General features: G+C 34.0%; 2 protein-coding genes across 2 annotated transcripts; one reads left to right on the forward strand and one right to left on the reverse strand.

The window, feature by feature from the left end:
- The first annotated feature begins 444 nt into the window (after positions 1-444).
- Positions 445-3240, forward strand: LOC145603579 (uncharacterized). The gene is made up of 4 exons (XM_081659508.1): positions 445-624; positions 713-940; positions 2011-2220; positions 2632-3240. Exons 1-4 carry the CDS (start codon positions 619-621, stop codon positions 2686-2688), a joined length of 501 nt encoding a protein of 166 aa, XP_081515634.1. The 5' UTR covers positions 445-618; the 3' UTR covers positions 2689-3240.
- A 1438-nt stretch (positions 3241-4678) lies between these two features.
- LOC145590042 (AUGMIN subunit 3-like) lies at positions 4679-18222 on the reverse strand. Its single transcript, XM_081646776.1, has 18 exons — positions 17791-18222; positions 16020-16056; positions 15650-15753; positions 14524-14719; positions 14269-14335; positions 12976-13079; positions 12760-12844; positions 11889-11943; positions 11352-11483; positions 9858-9927; positions 9275-9332; positions 9088-9143; positions 7504-7656; positions 6400-6511; positions 6070-6211; positions 5888-5963; positions 5373-5468; positions 4679-5013 (listed from the first exon to the last, which is right to left on the reverse strand). Exons 1-18 carry the CDS (start codon positions 17964-17966, stop codon positions 4882-4884), a joined length of 1851 nt encoding a protein of 616 aa, XP_081502902.1. The 5' UTR covers positions 17967-18222; the 3' UTR covers positions 4679-4881.
- Between the last annotated feature and the right edge of the window lie 4556 nt (positions 18223-22778).

Consider the following 22778-nt stretch of genomic DNA (forward strand, 5'->3'; position numbering starts at 1 on the left):
TTGAGAAAGAAGATGTTTTCCATCATTAAGGATGAAATTTTCCACCCTTGGAAAAATTGTTTTCCACCCCTTAACAAACCAAACAAAGGAAAATGAGAAAAAATGAAAAATTTATTTTCTATGAAAACCTTTTACTTCAAACCAAACAGGGCCTTAATTTCAGTTCAGTTTGTTTTAGCTCTAATCAGTTCAATTTATAATTTTCTTCTCTCATAAACAATTCATTTCAACTCTATTCAGTTCAGTTATTTTCAGTAAATCAGAACATACCTAAGTACCCAATAAGTTACTTTGATAGTCAAATAGGCCAACACGTTATTTAAAAAAATTAAAATAGAGTGGAGTTAATACAAAGTAATGTGTATAAAGCTAATCTCCAAACTAGCCTTTTATCTTCCTTTACTTTCTCTCTTGTCTCTTTCATCTAATTACTTTCCCTTACCACTTTGTCCCCCCCTCATCTGTCCTCTTCCCCTCTTTCTTTAATTCACCCATTCTCTCTTTCCTTCCTTCACTCTCTTTATAAACTTCCTACTATCTCTTTTTTTTTTTGGCTCAAAATCAAAACACACCAACAAAACCTCTTTCTTTCTTTCTCTTAATTTTAAAAAAGAAATAATGGATGTAAGTTTTCTTTTTTTTTCTTATTCAAAAAATTTATGAATATGATGATTAAGGGTAATGATAAATTGAATTTGATGTTAATTAACAGGAATATAGGTGGAATTATCATGTGCCGGCATTTGGAGGGTGGGATTATGAAGAAGATGAACTGCCTTATACGCAGTGTTTTGAGAGTGCTAGACAAGCTGGTTTTGCTCGTTTTGCTGCTGCTTATTCTGATTCTGCTGATGTTGAAGATAGAGATTTGTATGTTGCTGGTGATTTGTACCAAAATGATATTCTTACTCCTGCCGTCATCGTTGTTCCTCGTCGTAGGGTACGTTTAGTCACGTATACTCTTTTGAAATGAAATGTAAATTATTAGTGTGTATACTATTTTGGAATGAAATTGGCTGGTACGTTTTTGTTGATAGGTCTTGTTGTGGTTTTTGTGGGAAATAAAATTGGATCTACATATAATTGATCAAGCAGATTTATATGGTTTAATACATAATTATGAATTGATATTTTATTAATGGAAATTGTCTTACTGAATATACCATGAATAAAAAAAAAATGTTATTTTTAAAATGCCGTTATTATAAATGCTTCTACTGTTGTTAGCCCCACTGTCTGCATGCCACTATTTCCTGCTAAAAAGCATCTAATAGAAAAAACCTTAACATTCTTTTTATTTTCCAAATTAATTAATTGATTAATTATTCTTGGACATTAGATAAATTCTGAAAGGCAATAACTAACCTATTTTTGTTCATATTACTACTATGTGACATACTATTGTTGTATGAAGTTGTAAAAATGCACATAAATTATCTAGTTTAGTCAATTATTATTGACCATTCTTGTAGGCCAAATTTGTTGATTGTTAGTTGGATCCGTATCATAGTTCATTTCACAATCATTGAGAAGTTCTAAAATCACAAAATGGATAGAATTTTGTGGCTAGAAATGGAGTACATATAACATATTCTATTATTTCATGTCTTAATAATTTCATCCTCAAGATACACACACACCCCTATAGATAAGATAGCGTTGATATAAAGTACAAAGTATATTGTTGTACTAACATTGATGATGTGGTGTTACCAAAACACGAAAAAACCGTGTCCAGTGTTCAGTATATTAGTCTCCCTATCAACAAATTAAATCATAATTAGATAAGTAGTGGCATGCTCCATGTTTATAAAGCAACAACTTAAAGTGTTACAACATGTGCTACAACATGATGATGATTTATGTTGAATAACACCAATGTTTTGCATAGTAATATGTATTCTTTACTTGTTTATTATATCATTATTTAATAATATGTTTAGTTGTTGATTATGATGATAAATTGACAAATGTAAAATGTTTGGTAATTGGTTGATAAAAAAAAAGCAGAGAAAAGGAGGATACTCAAATAATAAGAATGTGAAAGGAGTAAAAAAACAGGAAAAGGAAGAATATAATTGGGGAGGATATTCATCATATGACATAAAGGAACCACCAAGTCCAATTATCTCACCTCCAAAGCCAACTAAGAAGTCTAAGGCTGTTGATGAAGATTTGTACAAAATTCCTCCTGAATTTCTCCATGTCAAACCTAGAAAGGTATTTTTATTTTCCACTTTATTATCTTTTCTTTTTTATTTTTTCCCTTTAATGTCTCTTTTTAAATTTTTAAGAAAATTAAACTTTTTTCAATTTTTAAGTATATTAGTATAATTATGTTTTTTATTTTGCATATAGTCATCTTTGACAAAGGAGTAAAGAAAGAATTTTTTTTTTTTTATCATGTCTTTTTAAAAAAATTTAAAAATTAAAGAGTTGGGACTTTTATTTATTTTTATTATTCTTTATTATTGCAACATATATAGGGTTTTATTTTTTTTCATAGTCATCTTTTACAAAAGAGTATAATTTTTTATTTTTTTTTATTTTTTTTTATTTTTTTTATTTTTTTGCCTTTTTTGCTTTTCTCTAATTATTTTTTTGTTTGGCCTTTTGTATTGCATAAGAAAGGATTTGGACTATTTTCAAGCTGTTTGCAGCCTGCTTGTGCTTAATTATACAGCTTAGAGATAATGCTGGTTTATTATCAATATAGCTTAGTCTTAAAAGCTTGAGGAATTGGAAGAGAAGTTTAATATTTTCGGCATGCAAAATATAATCATGAGAGTTAAATATGTTGGCCTTGAGCTAATGAAGAGGATTAAGGGTGTAAACGAGGCGATATTATTTCGAATATTCCTCCATATATATAAATGGGTTGTAATATTAATTTTCTTCCAATTATGCTTTTGTAAAAAGAAAAAATTCAGTTGAAGAAAGGGGAAATTTATGGGTTGTTATGACTTATGTAAATTTATGGCTAGTTTACTTTCTGAATGGTAAAAATTGGAGCTTTTCCAAAAGAAGCTACGCATTCTTTTTTAGTCTTTTTTTCTCTTTTATACTTTAATACACAAGCATGTCACGAGATGTATTATGGTACGTGTATTAAATATGGTTTAGCTAATTTTAGGGTCTTTACAAATGTACCTTTCATCACAAACATTTACATGAAAAGATGAAAGGATTTTGCTCCAAAAGAATTACAACTTGAGATATTGGTAACCCTTTATCTTTATCTTAGCTTTGGTCTTTTAGCAATTCTTCTTCATGAAGATGGAAGTTATTGTGGATTCTAACTAAGCAAAAAGAAAATGTCTCTAATATATTGCTTTCTCTTGTTATGAAGTATGGGTGCTGACGTAATTATGTACCATAGTATTTATGTAAGACAACTACATAAGTGCATTTGCATTTGGATGATGCGCCTCTACAAACACCTACGTCATCAACCCCTCAAGCATAATATATCCGAGTGTATAATAGACATTGTAGTGTGTCTCAAGACATATACTCATATCTATATACATATATTCAATGGTATATTAGACACTTTGGTTATTGACATTTAAGTAGGTATGTTAGTGAAAATTTCTTATAAAAAAAACCTAGGTACAGTCTACACATCTTATCTTAGGACTGTTTTTCACATAGTTTATGTAATTAATATGTATGTCATTTTCTCTTTTAAAAAAGAAAGATCTATTAATATGAATCTTCTCCTGTTAAATCAAGTTATTGGAAATTGAAGCGCAAAGTTAAGGAAAATCAATAGAGAAAGAGACTTGGATACGAGAAATGTAGGCACCCCCAAATTATCAAAGCTAAGACAATTGCTAAATTTAAAGGCTTCTTTGAATCTTTGTTCATCTTTACATTTTTGAATTTTAAACTTTATCTTTTTATCTAAAGAAGTGCACCCTTATACTCCATATTTAGAGGCCATTAAAGCTAAAGAATTGTCATTATAATTTTTCTATGTTCCCTTTTTAACCCCAAAGTGGAGCCTTGTTAAAAAGTAAAGACATTATATTTAGTGTTCAAAGATGAATGATAGTCCCCACTAAGCACACCCACAACTAACTAAATAGCTTTATAGTTTATAATTGCACGATTGGACTCACAGGTGCATTACTCACAATTAAACCAACCCTTAAAAAGCAAGGTTCTTTCTATCTTCATATAAAATATACCTCAAAAACCTTTGTTTAAGAGCTATCCTATCTAAATCTGGGCAGTTTTGATAGGGTTGTTCGCCTTCATTTAGTCGTACTCATAAGTAGTCAATAATAATAATAATAATAAATCAATAGATGTCAGTGTCATATGTTCCAAGCAGGTCTCACACGGCCAATTTATGGCTTGGGGAGGGCGGGGGGGTGTCGGTTGTGGCTGTGTGAAGTAAAGTTACGGGTTTATGGTAGAAGAATCAGGAGGAAGTACATAACATTTGGATCCTCGACCTGTTACAACAGGACTTTGGCTTGTCAAAAACATGACAAATTCACACTAATTACACTGATCTACGCGTGTTTTTGTCACGAATTCCTAATTTTATACAATTTTCAAGAGTGTTTTTAATGCTTATATATAGCCCTAAGGGCTATGTATAGCATTACCCTTCCAAAATACGGCATGAATATGGAAAGTTAGAAACTCGGCGGAATAGCAGAAAAACGTCTAATGATCTCAAACTTGATTCAAGTTTTTTGGGCACAAATGAACACTTTCATCATGTAATTGATTAATATTGACTGAGGCAAGTTTTACAACACTGTGAAACTCTCTACTACCTTTCCAACCAAAACTTAATATACACACAATACATCATCCCAAATCACCCATGAATCTTACATACACGCTTAAAGAGATCGAGGAACATCATGAAGCTTGTAAAGCTCTGACTCGAGCAGTCAACTCTCTTACTCGGCTCCTTAAACGATCAGGGTTGCAAAAGAAATCAACAAAAACACGCCTTTGGAACTCTACCTCAGATGTGTGATGTTTGACAATCTACAGAAAAAGGACAAGTCATTCATAACGAGTGTAAGAACTAAATTGCAGAATCTTTTACTGAACCCTATAGTATGAAGTTTCAGATGAAAACTGATAGGTCTGATACTACACATTCATTATATAGAGCATGCATGACTTAATATCATCTAAATCCAAAGATGGATAGCACATAACACAAACCTAATACAGCAAATCAAACTTCTGAATTATTATATGAATAACAGCATCACTGTATATATTATATGTAAAGAAGTTGATGGTTCCAAAAGCCCAAAGACTTAAACTCTCTTATAAAATTAAGAAAACAAAAACACATGAAGAGAGAAAACAAAGTTATCATAACACCAAAATTTTACCTCGTTCTTCTTGTAATGTTCAAAATTAACATTCTCAATAGCAGCAGAGAGTCTTGCATTGATCTTTTCCATTTCATCAAGCTCCTTGGTCAATTGCTGTCAGAAGAAGTGCATTAAGATTAATTTTATCATGCACAACAAACCGCACCTTACAGAGGACTTGCAAGTGACATTATAATATTTTTAATCAGCTCGTCTAGCAAGCACCTACATTGACATGATGAAGGGTAACTTGTGCAATAGTGAGCCTGGTGCACATTAACAGTTATTGTGTTTATCAATTAGGAAGGATGGAGGGAATAAACCTACATACAGCTGGAAGACTTAATAGCATGGCTGCGTCACAAAGCACTCATTATATTCACACAAGCAAGGACCATCGTAGTATATTCACATACAAAAATGCAATATCAACGTCAAGATGTATTGAGAAAAGGCCAAGACAAGTGAGAGACTATATATGATAGCAATGGGCAATATTCAGCTTGGCAAGTAAAAATGAAATGGTGAGATACCCTTTGTGTCAGTACAGGAAGCGCTGTCGTTGACGAGGCAAATAGCAACTGCTGCAAACTCTGAATTAGAGTACACCTGAAAAATGGAGATGGGAGCCCCTTAAAACAAAGCAATAGATAAATCCTGCAAACTTCTTCAAACTAATTAGGGAATTGCAGAATGATAGCAGATTTTTACTCACAGCTCATTGATGCATCTATTTCGATCCTCGATAAGCAGATTTTCTAGGTCAGATTGAAGAGTCGTCAAATCTGACTGGAGGCTAGATATCTGTTGAACAATTCCTGGAGCTGATACATATGTTGAGGCACTAGTTTGGGCATCTGAAAAATGCATAGATTAGCAAACATGCACATAAAAACAAGACTGGCAATCTGCTTTGGGGGTAAGGGACTGGGAGGGTGGAGATGGAGGCCAGGTGTAAGCAGGCAAGCAGCCTAACCCCCAAGTAGCTGAGGCTAGTAGAGAAAGAGGCTAAAATATAAAAGTTTTGACAAGAGCAAGTGATTACTTGAATATATGCTTAAAAGATCTCTAACACCATGCAAGAAATTGTCCCTGTCATCTACGGCCCCTTGCTCTTGTACATCAGATGCAGCTTGAGTCAAGGCTTGACAACGACCCTGTCAAGATAACAATATCATCATGAAACAAAGACATGAATCCTGGAATGAAAATAAGTCCTACACAGGTCCAGAGTAGTAAATTATTAGGACATGGCAAGAATAAATGAACAAACACCCAAGGTTTCTTTACTCACCCACTGAACATGATAAGCAAAATAGATCACATTCGTCATAATCATAAACTACCTCTGCTCCTTTAGGTTGATCACAGTTAAAATTTGCACAAAGAGAGGTGTATAAGGTGCACCATGCGTAACAAACAGTCGGGGATACAGAATTATCAGCGAGGTTTATGTGAGAAGCAGAAATGAGAGTATTGTAGGTGGCATTTGTGTAAGATAATGTAGGAGAGTGTTGCATGTAAGGTAAGCAGGGGAAAAAGGTTTAATAATAAAAAAAAAAAAAATAAAAAAAAAAAAAAAAAAGAACGTTACAAATATGGATGAAAGAGTAAGTGTAAATAACTCTAACGAATTGCTGAAAAAGGACTGCATAAAAAGGAACAAAGGTAAAGGTAGTACAAATATTTCAAAGCAATTTTGGGGCGTTCTTGCTAGCTTACTATATGATCACGAGGTGTGGAATAGCATTCACCAGTCACCACACTGCCAGCAAAAGGACAATGGAATACACAATCATGGATATTACCAAGCCTCATCTTTTAAATAAAGGAATACGAAATAAATAAATATCGTCTATCGCTCCAGATAAGTAAAAATAATTGATTCACTTTTTCCTTTGTCATACTCATAGTACATTACCTTTGTTATTTCATTAAGAGTAATGCTTGGACTTTTTCAAACAAGATTTCTTTAGGAACCAAGTACAATAGATAATATTTTCGGCAGAGTTGTTTATTCTCATACTGGTTTTTAAAGTCATTATCCACAGCAACAAGAAATTTAATTGTACTACTAGTATATTCTCTATTGAGTTAGAGCACCAATTGCAATCATATATAATCATGACAAGTATTCAATGAAACATACCACTCGTCCTTTTGTTGCCAAGAGGTATGACTGAAGTTCTGACTCGATAATTTTAAGCAATGAATATGCTCCAAGCATTGTTTTCTTTTCCAACTGGCATGCTATCTTTAAAAACTGATGTCTTGCAAGCTGGTCAATCAAATGATTGATGAACTGCCAAAAATAAAAGCAAAAACAATATGAAGTTAATAACCAAGTTGTACCCTAGGCAACAACTGACAATTGTTTGGCTAATAGAAATTTATCCAAGCCTAAAGAACAAGTACGATAGCGTAAGATGATACGTCAATTCAAGTATTACATAACTCTTAGGGGGCGTTTGGTTCGCAGAGTGGTATAGGTTTGGAATCAGGAATAGGGTTAAGGTGGTATCGGGTTGGAACTTGATACTTAATAACATGTGTTTGGTTTAATTCTGGAATGAAATATCATCCCCTTAATTTCATATATTTGATACCTAAGGGAATGGAATGAGCCAAACCCACCTTTCCCCCAAGGTTTCTAAACCCCATACCTCATGGGTTTGAGGTATGGGTTTAAAAATCATATTTTTGACAACCAAACATATGGTATGGGTTTTGGTCATTCTAAACCCATACCTAATACCTATAATCCGCGAACCAAATACCCCTTACAACAGTTCCACCTTGTTGGGCAATTTCATTCATAGACAAACATAATTTTCCATTGGAAAGTACAAAGCTTTTCAGAAAAATCTTACATAAGAACAGAATTTTGAACGCATAACTCCGAAAGGAATTGTAAAGTAGTGTGCAATTAACTGTGTTTCAGGAAAAAAAATGCTATATAAACCACTTATCACCGCGTAAGCTCCTTATTTGTGGAATTCAGGAGAAGTCTAATGTAGCAGCAGAAAAGAGAGGAACAAAGGGAAACGGAGATGCTTTAACAAAGTTCAAGATTATGTAAGGATCAATCAAAAGTGTAAGAAAAAAAAAATCCCCATCAATTGACAATGACCACTGGAAGGGTCCACGGGTTTTGTATTCTGGGACATCCATGGCTAGCATCCAGTTCACCACATGGTAAGCTTTTGGAGGACAAACTGAAGTACCATACATAAGAACAGATTATTTTGGCAATTGTAAGTATTAACTGATAGTGGAACTGATGAGAACAATCCACCAGGCATTAAAATAAGTTTTCCTTACATTTTGTAGTTAACTTAAAAAATAATAATTCTATATACAGGTACATGCTCAAATTGACTAGAGAAGGATGTTCTTCCATCTTTGCCTATTTCAACAAAGCATATACTAAGTGCACGTGTTTTGGCCATTAAGTCAGCCCTGATTCTTTGCAGCCACAATGTTCAGCTGCTCACAGCTGATTCCTCATAACCCCTATCCCACCAGAAAAAGCAGGACATATGGGGGAGCTGTGCTAATGATAGATGTATGCAATATTTCATTCCTCATTTGTGATGCAATTGGACAAAAATATAAAGGTCATTTCAGTATCTCCTTGTATTGCAAACTTTTGAGTGTTGCAACACAGGCGACAAGCATTTTATTTTTAAATAACAAAAAAGATGAATACAACTCCACAAATGTTCCATCTTACCGCCTTTTGCCGATTAATATAGAACTCCTGACGCATGATTTTTAAATCATAATCACCTGCAATGGATGGGGTAAATGTGCATTTAATTAACTCAAGAAACAACAAATAACTATAAGCTAAATCAAGGGACAGAAAACTAGGGTAAGCCACTAGTTGAGTGAAGAGATAAATTTCAAACACTGGATACCTTGCAAAATGTACGTGTCTTGAAGTTGAGCCAATTCCCAACAAAGATCAGGAATAGTCTACACAGATTAGGTAGAAAAGGGTCAAAAAGAAAAGAGATTTAGTACAGATAGTGAGAGCAATATCATCTATCAAGGCCACCATAAGATACTGAAGTGAAAACTGAAAAGTATGGATAAAACAACGAACTTACAAGCTGGAGAAAGCAATATATTGCATTATGACTATAGGATTAACTTCAAAGTAAAATATATTGTGGGATAAAGTGGTAATATTTGGGTATTCATTCAAGCCTAATTACTCTGGATCACTTCAACTTTTAAAGGCATAGAAAAACATGAGCATAGTTACAACTTATTATAAGAGATACCCACCCTCTATTTCCATAATTTTCAAGACACAGGCAAGAAGCAAGCTATAGATAAACTTATATGATTATATTTTTGACCCTATATTCCTTTATCATAAATGTCCAGGAAAACATCGAGAAAAATTATCTACCACGGCAGTAAAGGAGTTACACTAGAATTGTCCCCAAAATGTAGTGTAAAGAGGAACAATATGCCTGTTGAGAGGAAACAAACCTCTGATAAAAACTTGTCTTCTTTGTGATGAAGATTTGAAAGCTCTCCCACTAATTCTGCATGTTTCCTCCTGTCCATTGGAAGTACATATGAGCTCATATACTACTATCAAGCAAGCACCACAATTGGCCACAGAGCCCACAAGGAAATGCAAGAGACACCAGCATGCTCATAAACAATTCGAAATTAAGAACAAGGTTACATGTATTTTAAGCAAGTCATTGAATTAATTAAGGGCCTGTTCTCTTCAGCTTAATTTCAATTCAGTTCAGTTCGGCTCCAACAGTTCAATTCAGTTCCTGATTTCCTTCTCTCATAAACAATTCAGTTCAGTTCAGCTCCAATCAGTTCGGTTCAGTTTAGTAAATCAGAACATGCCCTTATTCGTTTTATCAAAAGATGCAGAAACTTTAGACCTGCTTTCATTAATCCCTCATAAATCTATGGGGTCCTAAATAAGAAGAATATCACAACAGGTATAATAATCCCAAATGGCTAGGAAACAAGACCGTCAAAGGCCCATCGGCACCAAATTTTTGTACACAAGATTACAAAAATATAAATAAAAATAATTTTTAAGAAAACAATAAAACCTTTAAATCCAATGTATGACCATAAATCCAACAAACACAAGCAACCTACGCTAAGAAAGGCAATAACATGCAAATAAATAAATAACTTAACCAGCTATTAAAACATGTGACTGGCTTTATGATATGATGCAAATTAAAAATTTACCTATGCAACTGAGAAGTTAAAAACTCACTCTCTCCATCCAACTATGTCATCATAGGAAAAAGACATCCGCATTTTAAACTCACATAAGTCACATTTGCTATAAGTCCAATCCATCAAAGAAAATATTTCAAGAAATCGTTTTACGAAATAAGTTCACAACCAGAATCCCATGTAATCAGGTTATACCCGCTACACTATTTGCTAGGTAGGGTCGTTGATTGTCAGGGGATATAACACTCAACTGCTTTTTTTACTGCATTAAAGTAATTCAGTAAGTTCTTTTGGAACAAACCATGAGATTATGACAACTCTTGTGGACGTAATGGAAGGAATATATAGTATCAACCTATTTTAGGGTTCAGGACATTCTACTTTAGTCTAGCATACAATCTGTGACATTCTTTTTGGGTAGTTAATAGTTTCTCTAACGACAAATTATCCATCTCCATGAGCAGGGTAGTCTAGAGAGAAAGCTCTTTCTAATCTGGCATTTCTGGGATAGAGACAGGTACATAAATCAATCAACATGCATTTAAACCAATGGCTAAGCAATCCTTTAACAAAAAAAGAGCAAACAAATTGATAAATTCAAACCTTTGAGATTCACCCCAAAAGACAAAAAATAAGTTCTCCCTTCCTTTCCCAAAGAATAAAAAGAATAACAAATGTATATAAATAAGTTTAAAAAAAAAAATTAAAAAAAAAACTATTGATGTCATATGAAAAACAGAAAAATTAACCAGATTGACCTATTACCTGAGAGAATGGAGGTCCATATGAATGTGAGCTTCATCTGAAGCAACTTGGGATTTAAGTGCCATAAGAACAGCTTGCTGCTTAGCATTCTCTACTTGAGCCTCCACCCACTGCTTCTCACTTGTCCCAAATCTGCCATACATTAATTGAGGGGGTCAGCACTAGTGTGAAAAATGATCCACAAAGAAATAAAACTCAAATTTCACCCACAACAAGAATGCAAGACAAGTAGGGCAAATTCATAGCACTTCTATAAAAATGGGAGATTCCCTTACTCTCCATCTCCCCCAAGACAAAGACAAGTAGACAACTATCTAAACAAGGAAATTAGATTACTATTTAACATCTCTATTGTAGAAATGTAGGCCACTGCACTGTCTCAATGAAATCTCCGCATAGCTGTTATAAAATGTATGTTGTAGAAAATCAAATTAAGAACAGGTTGCTACAATTAGGTAGCATATCCCATGCAAAACACTAACTATCACCAAGATAATAGATCAATTACTAAAACATACGAAGTATGTGTATACATACATGGAGCGAAGTCTTTGCAGCTCAGAGACACGTTGATGATGACAATTTTCTAAATCTGAAACACAGAGAAGAAGGGTCAAAATCAGCATCTTCTTGGCTAGCACTGATTGACAAGGCACAACAAAGCATCAATAGCAGATACATTACTTTACCTGTGAGGCTTTCATCAAGCAACAAATCAATGGACCAATAGATTAATTGCCAAACTATAGTTCTGTATTGATTTTGGCATAGAAATTTAACAGTGCCCTATGTGATTAGAATAATATTCCCAAACTTACACACTTGTCCCCATCAAAAGTAAGTGGTAAACTTATTACGGCAATCACTGAACAAAGTGAAGGAGCATATTCACAAAACAAATATCACTATCCTGAAAAAAAAGTTGAAGTTGTTGCCCAAGGGTTCCCAAAATAAAAATTGGAACTTCAAAAGGAGTAATACTTTCAGAAATTAGATGTCTACAGATATTTATAAATAAAGCGTTCCCAATTAACATAACAAAAAAATTCAGAAAATGATGACAGATAAACAAACCAAGACCAAAAAGTCATGTGCTTTCATTGAATGCATAGAAATTCCTTGTCATAATTTATATCAATGAACAATAAATCTTGATGTTAAATTTAGCGTGGAACATGAAATTAACATAATCTTCAAATCACTCACGTGTTCCACAAGTCAACATGGGATCTATATGTCTCATGTGAAGTGGGAGTCACAGTATTTAACAGTCATATGCGACATTTATCATGCAACCACTATAAATGTGTAAACGTTATATATCAATCACATGAACACTTACAATTTTTATGAGTAAGGAAAAGGAGATAAGACGGGGGAAAAAAGAAAAAAAAAATGACTAAAGTACCTCTAACGAGAACATTCGAGATGTCATCCAAGCTCACCCAAGAGCATTTAGCTTTTCCATCCTGAGCAACTAGCCGAAATGGGACCTTATAACAATAATCAAACATTACACTAATCAATAAGCCATGAGGCTCATGAACAAAGGATAGCACTAGAGATGCAACATGAATTTGAAATAAACAGCTTCAATAAATACGTAATTACATGTCATACATACCGAGTCCAAATGCTTGGAAAACCACTGACTTAGTTCCTTTGAACAAGCTGAGTCACTATTTAGGTACTGATGAAAATCTGAGTATGCCAAATATATGCCTTCATCTGCCAAAATTTAAAAAATTGATTTTTTTTTTTAAAAAAAAAAATAAATAAATAAAATTAACAACCAGCCACATCACAGCAGAAGTTTACAATCAATATGAACCTGGCTATGATGGCTACACCTTCTGTTTTTACCCCATCACATAATTTGTAATTTACAAGTTGGTACTGGGGGATAGGGATATAGAAGCCATTCACTAATTGACATACGTAACTAACTATTTATTCCACCCTGTAAACAGAAATTATTTATGCTTTAACTATTCCTAGCGCACTGTGTATAAATAACCCTTTTCTTTTATTAAGCAGATCATATCATCAACAGCAGCAGCAACAACAACAACAAAACCTAGTTGTAGAAATCGAATCAGAAGAGCAATAAGATAGCCAACAGATGTCTTCATTAATGCAATATCAAAGTTTTGCTATAGTTTTCCCTAAGTAATTTGACTCCTATCAATCAATCAATCAATCAATCAAAGCCTTAATCCCAAAAGTGGGGTCGGCTAACATGAACCAAATTTGATTATTCCGTGTAGTCATCAACATAAATCTTTCTCCTCCATCCCTTACGATCCAAAACTTCATCCTCACGTAAATCCATGCACTTCATATCCTTCCTCACACCTAAGTAATTTGACTCCTACCTTCAATAAATTAAAGGAGTTAAATTCAGTCATTAAGTGGAGATTTTGATCAAAAGTTCACATCTTTCCTCCTATAAACTATTCCTATACCTTCAACACAAGGAATAAAAAACTTTCCTCTTCAGGACCCTTTACTTGGGCCCTATTGACGAATAGCGTATAACTGCTAGAGTTAGCATAGATGAAAGTCATATCTAAATAACATTTGGTTGCTTATATCAGATGATAAAATTTTGGGTACTTAAACTGGATCTTCGTCAAGGTCATAAATTATCCATCCTAGGACTCTAGGAGGCCTGGTTGTCAACACAACAATATATAACATTGAGCTTTGAAGATTGATCACCACGTGACAGATTCAGAAACGTTAATAGGACTTGAGGAACTCAGAGATAATACCTCATAAAGTCATAAGGCTCATACTAGTATAATATAAATAATGTCATAGTTCCAAAAACTAATTCCTTTCCTATTAACATTTTAAGAAGGAATTAAAATATTATGAAAATCGAACTAGTTAAAAAGACAGAGCAGATATATACCATTTCCAGAATGATAATGCGCCAACTCCTGTGCAGTTGAAGCAATCCTTCCAAGAACTGCATTCATCTAATAAACAATGAAACAACATAAAACAATTGCAGACATGGATGGCAACAAATCTCAATGCCAGTAAAGTCTTCCAACAGGAGGAATAGCGCCCAACAAGAGAAAAGTAAATAACAAGAAACCTCAATCTTTTAGCTATATCAAGTAACTAGTCCATTCACAATCTCGTACCAGAGCAATACGCATACCTCCACATTTTTTGATGAAAGGCTATCTTCCATTGTACTAAGTTGTCCTGTAACAGAAGATGTTGCTACAACTCTTGCTCTTTTCCCTTGGATCAAAGATGAAGCCTGGCCAGTGAGTGTATCATATTGAGACTGCAGCTGGTTAAGCTGTCTCTGCAGCTCTAGAGCTTCAGCTTTGTATGCCGAAGTTGCATCCCTAAACTCACAGCAGAAATAAGTTACGGAATCATACAGCACAAAATGCTCTTCTTTCTTTATAGATGGAGCATAAAATATTGACCATGCACTATATGCAACTATGATAGCAGATATACAATTACATTTATTAGAAAACATTTTTACTTGGTGATAACAATATTAATCAAATATTTGGACATAGAGCTTGCAAATCTCTTCAAACTGCATAATGTGAAATTGTCAAGAACTATATTAATTCACAGAAGCTGGGCGTCCATGCAAGACAATATAACTGCAAATTAATATCATTAGACAAACTAAATAGGACACTCTGCAGCACACTGCTTGCTATAGGGATTGTGCATTATCCTGATGGCAACACCAAAATAGAGATCTTAGTTCAAAAGGAAAACTGGGGTTGTGCAATTTATCATTTACCACATATAAACAGTCATATGGTGCTACATGGAACAGAAAAAACTACAAAAATCTTTTCACTATTATTTTATCAGAATAAAAGATAGCATCATCACTTAATCAAATAGAATCATAGGTCATTTTGATAATCATATATATATATATAAGTCAAGAAAGGAGAAAATCACCAACGCATTCTATTTTCAAGACTTATTAGCACTATGTTTGGAAAAAGAGAAATGGAGAGAAAGGAAGAGGAGAAAAAGGGAAGGATGCACCATCCTCTATTTGGATACATAATGCAAGGAGGGAAGGGGAGGGAATTGGAAGGATCCATTGTTGGAGAGATTTGGAAGGAAAATGGATGTTCAGCTTCCCCCTCCCCTCACCTCCCTTTCCATCCCATCTTTTTCCTTCCCCTCCCTTTCCCTTCACTATTGTTATCCAAACATAGTATAAGTGAATACACCATCAAATGATCTTATTAAGCCTAAAATTTAATGCATTTGGGGGAAAGCAACTATCACGATACCTAATTTCCTTCAGCCCTTCTTCAGCGCCAAAAACAGCCTCCTGATTGTCTCTCCTAGCGGAAAAGGCAGATATACTATCATGGGCGAAATCCAAATCTTCCCCCTGTAAAAGAAATATGATGATTCCAGTGGATAACCAAAGTTGAATTTAGCACATTAAGAAATCAAAATTTCAGTCCTGTATGATATTTTTATTTCATTTCAGAAGAGCACATGTGTATGAGTGTATCCATCTAATTATGCTCTAACACAGAATACTGCAAAAGATGCAAATGGACACATCTAAGAAAGGCGTCACTAGATGATGAACTTTCCAGTAACTAAAATCAAGCAGATAGTCACACAAGAGAAAAGACATTATGGTCATACCTCCAAGAACTTTCCTTCTTGTATAAACTGCTCATACCTGGTATATATTGAAATGTTTTTTGAATTAGTAAGCAAAATATGAAAATCAAATAAATTTATACTACATCTATCACACAATATATAGGACCACTATTACATTTTCACTTGATACCAGCAAGCCCAAGCCATGTTGGTACAGTCCTCTCCCGGAAAACTTAGACTAAGCATGAGTTGCATTTGTCCACAGAGTGTATTACTAAATTATCATGTTGTGGTTCTGCTAAGAGCTAGATTGATCTAGAGTATACTCACACGCAGAGAGAAGTAACAAGAAAAAACTATGAAAATAATGCAAGTGCAAATTTGAATTTGGGAATTAGGATAGGATGAATCTATTTAAGTAATGAACAGAGTGGAAATTACCTAAGACACTCTCTCCCAAGGCTACACTGAAATCTCTACTATCTGAATTATACCCCATAAAGCATGCATCCATCCATTATTCTATTTTCTCCTACCTAGATACACTATGTCACCACATAACAAACTATTTTGACTCTCACACTTAGTCTATTACCACCTAAACAAACTCGATAAGTCGGTCACTAACTCACATTATAGGTGTCTAGCACAGCTGGTCTTGATCTATTAAAAGGACTCAGAAGGAGAGTGTTTTTAAACCCACTCCTGAAGTGTTTATAAATTATTCTTTAGGAGAAGATGTAATAGACTCACTTGGAGGGGTAGTATAGGTATTCTAGTTTTATTAGTTTATTAGGGTTAATAGTCCTTGGTATAAATAGAGAGGTAAGTGAAGGAACTAGGCAGGCAGAAATTTGGAGTAGTTTCTTAGGAGAGTTGTGACCTAAAGTCACTATTGGAGCTTTGTAGGCTAAACCTACTACTATCGTTTGTAAAACCATTAATTTGTTAATCAAATTTCTGAGTTTTTCTCCTTCGTTGTACTGTTATTACACCGAGTAATATCAGTTTATTACAGAAGACTTCCAAACAATTTTCTTAAATTTCCTATCATTTATTGTGACATATTTCCCCCAACTAAAATAGAAGGCAATTTTGGAATAGAAATCCTTAAGCTCATACATAATTAAAATTCCCTAAAAATTACACACAAACTCAGGTAATGTTTGGTTGACAAAGGAAGTAGAAATTCACATGAAGTTGGAATTTGTGGGAATTAAATTGCTTACTTTTTAGATCATGGGATTTTTCTAATTGTTTGGTTTGCAATGTGGGAAATAACTTCCCATAGGAATTTAGATTCCTACATATTGTGGGAAGTAAAAATTCCACCATTTTTTTGTGAACCAAACAACTATCACTAATTACAATTCCTAGGATTTTCCAATTCCCACATTTTCTTATGTTAACCAAACAACACCTCAATTTCAAATCGCGACAAGCCAGCACTCCGTGTTAGGTCAAACAAAATTCAAACCATAATTTCAAAGGAAGACATTTGATTAATCACCACAACAAACACTTAATTCTGCACTAAAATTATTCATTTAAGCCCTAAAACTATCCCAAAAAATAATAATAATAAAAAATTAAAAAATAATTCACCTAAATAGCAACAAAATTAATTATCTGCCAATTGCAATCACAATTTTCCAAATTTCACAACAAATTACTGCATATGCAATTCCAAACACTGACATTGTCTTGCTTGGCATTAAATCAAAATCAAATCAAACCCCATTTCAATTGAAGCATAAATATGATAAAACCAAACAAGCAATGATGAAAAATCAAGTGAGAGAAACGTAACTGAGAAACCTCCAAAGGAGAGAGAACATTAGAAGGACGAAGATTGGAGCAAAGCCAGTCAAGAATAGGTCGAGCGTCGTCGTATTGAAAAGGCCATTCAAAGCTATCTGGGTCCAATTTCTGGTGACCTTCAAACCCTAGCTCCCCCAACAATCCACACAATCTTGCTCCACTCATAATAAATTTCTGGAAAAATCGAAGAAATTACTCCAATTCGGAACTCATCAGATCCTGAAAATGTAATTAACCAGTGATTTTTGTTCGTTGTGATCGATTAAATTGAGGATCGATTGATTGAATTTGAGATGATGATGAGAGAGAATGTGAGTGAGTGAGTGTGTTCGAATTGTTTGGAGTTTTATGCGTTTTTTTGAAGTTTTATAATTAATCGAAAAATGGAGTTTGAAAAATGGAGAGAGAGGGGAGAAGCAGGGGAGGAGAGAGAGTGATGCGTTTAAAGGGGGTAAATGGAATTGGGCTTCATATCATTACTTTTATGGATTGAGATTGATTATGTTGTCTGAGTTTAATTGCTCCCTTTTGGGCTTAGCTCTAGCAAATCTTTAGTAGGTTGGGATTTGGACAATTTGGTAATGACAAACTTTAGTAGATAGATTTTATTGTACTATCGGTTATTGGTTATAAAGTTACAATAAAATGAGCAAAAGTTATCCTAATATGAATAAAAGTTACCCTGACATAAATAAAAGTTACGAAGTATTTATGCTTTATTGATAACAGTTACCCAAAAAAATTGTAAAAGTGATCCTAAATTTTATAAAAGTGAACCCTGATGTACAGTAAGATACTGTACACGAGAAGTATACAAAAGTTAGTGTTTCGTAAAAATGTTATTTGCCTCAAGTTGGTAGTCTTGGACTCTTGGTACTCCCTCCATTGGGGACAATGAAATATGCTTAAGCACGGCAACGTGTGGCCTTGGGTCATGGATCGCCTTTAAAAAGTTTTGACACGATATATAGCTTGTGCGTTTTGGTTCAAGGCATGCAAGCTTGGAGCAAATCACGGCCTAATTTAGCTCACAATCATCTTTAGTAAGCTCATTCAAAATAAATTGCATCTAGCATTTGTTAGAGAAAGACGACTAACTTTTATTACTCCCTCCATCCCTTTATTAGATGTCTATTTCTAGTATTTATTACTCATATAATAAATATAATCGGACATCTAATTCAAGGACGGAGGGAGTACTAAAGTCATATGTATGACCGTTTGTACCTATGCTTTTTGTTTTATTGTTGGAAGAAACAATCCTAAGTCCTAACCATTGTTGCAGTATGGAAACCAAATGTATGTTCTCCTTCCCTTACTTAAAATGTTCCTCGTTAAATTTTTCCAATGTTGATATGTTAGGAATTTCTATAGTGAGTTCTATTGAACTGATTAATTTTTTTATTTGATATAAATTTATAATAATAGCTCTAGTTTGGTATAACCTAATTTTTTTTTTTATTATTATTATTATTTTTTTAACAATGGTATGACCTAAATTTAACAAGAACAAGTAGTAAGTAATGAGAATAAGGTAAACCCCGATCCTTTTTCACAAACATGTATCCTAAGAATTTCGAATACACATTTTTTAAAATTTTTAATTATCTAAATAGTAATCTTCTATAAGGACCCCGAAAGGGCAAAGGCCCAATTGATCAAACTCACAATTCAAGAAAAACCGACAAGCCATGTCTCTCTCTAGTCTCTATCCCAAATGACAAATCCTATTCACTTGTAAATAATATTTCTTGTATAATTTGGGAAAAATAGTATTGTGGGACTCGTATTGAACTCGGATCCGCAGATCCACTAAAGTTGAGTATGAATTCTTTAATACCTAACGAATTTAGTTGGTTCTCAATTCAACTTAGAATAACTTATTTGAATACGAATCCATTAGGGTCTTATCTAGATCCGTCCTATTGTCATTCATACTCATACTTCGTATATGCTACTCTACATACTATGATGTGATATGTGTTGAGACTTTTATGTGGTAAATAATCACGTCATTTAAGGTTCATTCTTATTTTCCGGAACTTCTAATAAAGTGAATAGTCACTTGTTCATCTAACCCTCATCCTCCAATAAATTCGAGAATGACATAATCAATTTCACAAGCACATCATCACAAAATAATCTGTGTTGTTGCCACTCATCAATTTCCCGCAGGATTTTTACTTTAATTAACCAAGTATTTGAATATTCACTTAATCAATTAAAGAACAAAGTGTTCACAACTCACTGATTATTCTCCTAATGTGTTTATCAACAATTGGTTCTGTCATGATAACGCAGTAAACAAGCTGAAAGATGCACATTCACTAATCTATGCTCCGTACCAATTTAGTGGACATAATTAGCACTTTAGTGAAGGAATTTAGCTTCTCATTTTATACTCCGTTATAGCCAAGCATGTGAGTATGTAATTAGTGGATTTCATAATTGAAGCTACAAAAATAGACTTTGTTTTTAATTTTTATGTAGACGAAAAAAAAAATAGACTTTGTAATAAAATAATATTCGTCAATTTGATTTGTAGTGCTAATAAACGACCAAATGGATTGACCTCAGGTTGGACGACAGTGAAGATGCCACGACCAACGACCAATTTTATTTTTACCAATTTTTAATCTTAATTTATCCTTAACAAATGCACGGGAGGACAAATAATTTATAAGTACAAATTGACAATTTAATAAATACTCGTAATTAGTGGAGCTACTGCTATTCAGCTAATGCATTTTTATAATGATTAAGATGACGACTATAGTAATTAGTAATATTATAATTTTAGAATTGTTATAATAATAATAGAAACTTTGTAGGATAATGTAAATAATGTTATAATCTCTGCTAGAGTGCTAGGTCTGCAACGTTGCATTTGTAGGTTTATAGTGCTGTACTATATTATTATGTTAAACAAATTGCAGAATTAGTACATAAATCAACGGATTACAAAGATAAGGACAAACTAACCCATATTATCCAAACCACTCCTTAAGGCTTGCACTCTTATTTGGACTTCTTTAGTTTAATTATTTACATTTAAAGTACTTTCTTATCTCGATAATATTTTGTTTAAATTCAACAAAAGACTCGTCACACACAATGTACAATGTGAACTACTCATTCTTATTCAAATAAGGCATAGGCTCATAGACTAATAGCAATCAAATTTTCATCTGTTTTCAACTTTTATTTTATGAAAGGTGATAAAATATCATGTGATATCTAATTAATCATACTCGTAACTTATCTTTTCTATTTTATACTATATATATTGTTACGGAGTTGTTATATTCTATTACTTCTCTTTCAACTACGGAGTAACTCCACTTGCAATAACACTTTTAAATTAAAATAAATAAATAAGAAAATAAAATCGTCATCTGTGTAACAACTTCTCTCAGGAATACTTAAATAAGTCTTTTTACAAAGATGGTTAACACTATATACGTAGGTAGTGAGGCTCAATTTTGTGACCATGTCCACCAAGCAAACTCTTGATGAATGATGATATATTAATACTAGTAATAAATTTGAACATTTATAGATTATACAGACAATCTTTATTAATAGTACGAGACAGTAGACTTGACATGTATCATGTTCAAGGAGAGTGGTTGGAGATATATGGCCAGAAATTTTAACAATGTTTTAAAAGAGCAAACATTATAAAATGTGATTTTGTTACATCACCAAGAAAGCAAATTAGTTAACTGATAAGATCCAGAAAAGATGAGTAATTTCTCTTTTGATACTTAATAAAAGCAAATTAAAACGTTGTAATCCAACAACAAAACAACACAAAACCAAAGAAATGCTTCACAATTTCAGAATTTCTAAGTACAATAAAAATAAAAAAATAAAAAGGAGAGAGAAAATAAATACTGTAAGGGTGCGTTTGGTTGGGGGTATTCAACAAAGGGAATGGGAATCAACTGCCCCGATTCCCTTTGTTGTTGTTTGTTTGGCACTTTCTTTCATTCCCTTTACCCTCTCCATTACCCCAAATCCCTCCAACTTCATTCCCCACCCCCCCCCCCCCCTCAAGACTTTTCCATTCCCTTTCCTTAGCCACCACAACACCACCATATCTAAACCAACCACCACCATCCTACCCTATCCCACCACCAAGCCACCATCGCCACACCTCCACCATCCCTCGCCGGATCTTCCCTGCCCATCGTCGGAGCTCCCCCCTGCCTCGCCGGAGCTCTCCTCCCCCGAAAAACTCCCCCACTCCCCGCGAAAACCCTAAAAACCACCGCCTAACCGTCAACACCACTACCATCAACCGACCCAACTTCACCAACATCACCGCCCACCCAAATCACCCTAAACCCACTCGAAAAAACCCACGCACCCTCCCTGAAAACCACCCACCGAAATCTCCCAAAACCACCTCCCCGAAAACACCAACCAAAATCTCCCAAATTTGACCTAAACCCACCTCACCCAATTTGTCACAAACACCACCCATATCTCCAAAACCTCCATATCCACCATGAAAACCAAGCAACTAGATCTAATAAAAAAAAATTTTAAAAAAAATTGAGAGTGAAGAGGGCATCAACGACGGTAGAAGAGCAGCGAAAAAGGTGGGAAACGGTGGTAGGTCATGAGGAGGGTGGTGGCTAATGTGGTGGTGGTGGTAAGTGAATGGCAGATTTAAGGGGTAGTGGTGGATTGGTGGTCGTAGAAGGAGGAGGGTAGTGGTGGTTGAAAATCTGATTCCCTTTGTTTATGTAAAACAAACAATAATACAAAAATGAGGGATTAGCTTTCCTTTCTCCTTATTTCCCTTTGTTGATTCCATTCTGTTTCCCTTGTGTGAACCAAACGGCCCCTAAATGTAATTCGTACAAGTATAGACAGTCGTTCAAAAAATGGAAATGAAATGGCAGAGTTTAAGAGGAGTGGCAGAAGAGCAAGAACGATCCATCACTCAACGCAGAAACTACACTACAC

The sequence above is a fragment of the Chenopodium album genome, chromosome 2 (genome assembly GCF_948465745.1).
Source record: "Chenopodium album chromosome 2, dcCheAlbu1.1, whole genome shotgun sequence".
In the NCBI taxonomy this organism is placed as follows: domain Eukaryota; kingdom Viridiplantae; phylum Streptophyta; class Magnoliopsida; order Caryophyllales; family Amaranthaceae; genus Chenopodium; species Chenopodium album.

Coding starts and splice junctions, on each gene's coding strand:
- LOC145590042 (XM_081646776.1), bottom strand. CDS start 17,966: ATGAGTGGAGCAAGATTGTGTGGATTGTTGGGGGAGCTAGGGTTTGAA. Junction 12,845..12,975: donor TTTCCAAGCATTTGGACTCG/GTATGTATGACA, acceptor TATTGTTATAAG/GTCCCATTTCGGCTAGTTGC. Junction 11,944..12,759: donor CTCGAATGTTCTCGTTAGAG/GTACTTTAGTCA, acceptor TCTGTGTTTCAG/ATTTAGAAAATTGTCATCAT.
- LOC145603579 (XM_081659508.1), top strand. Junction 941..2,010: donor TCGTTGTTCCTCGTCGTAGG/GTACGTTTAGTC, acceptor AAAAAAAAGCAG/AGAAAAGGAGGATACTCAAA. Junction 2,221..2,631: donor TCCATGTCAAACCTAGAAAG/GTATTTTTATTT, acceptor TGCATAAGAAAG/GATTTGGACTATTTTCAAGC.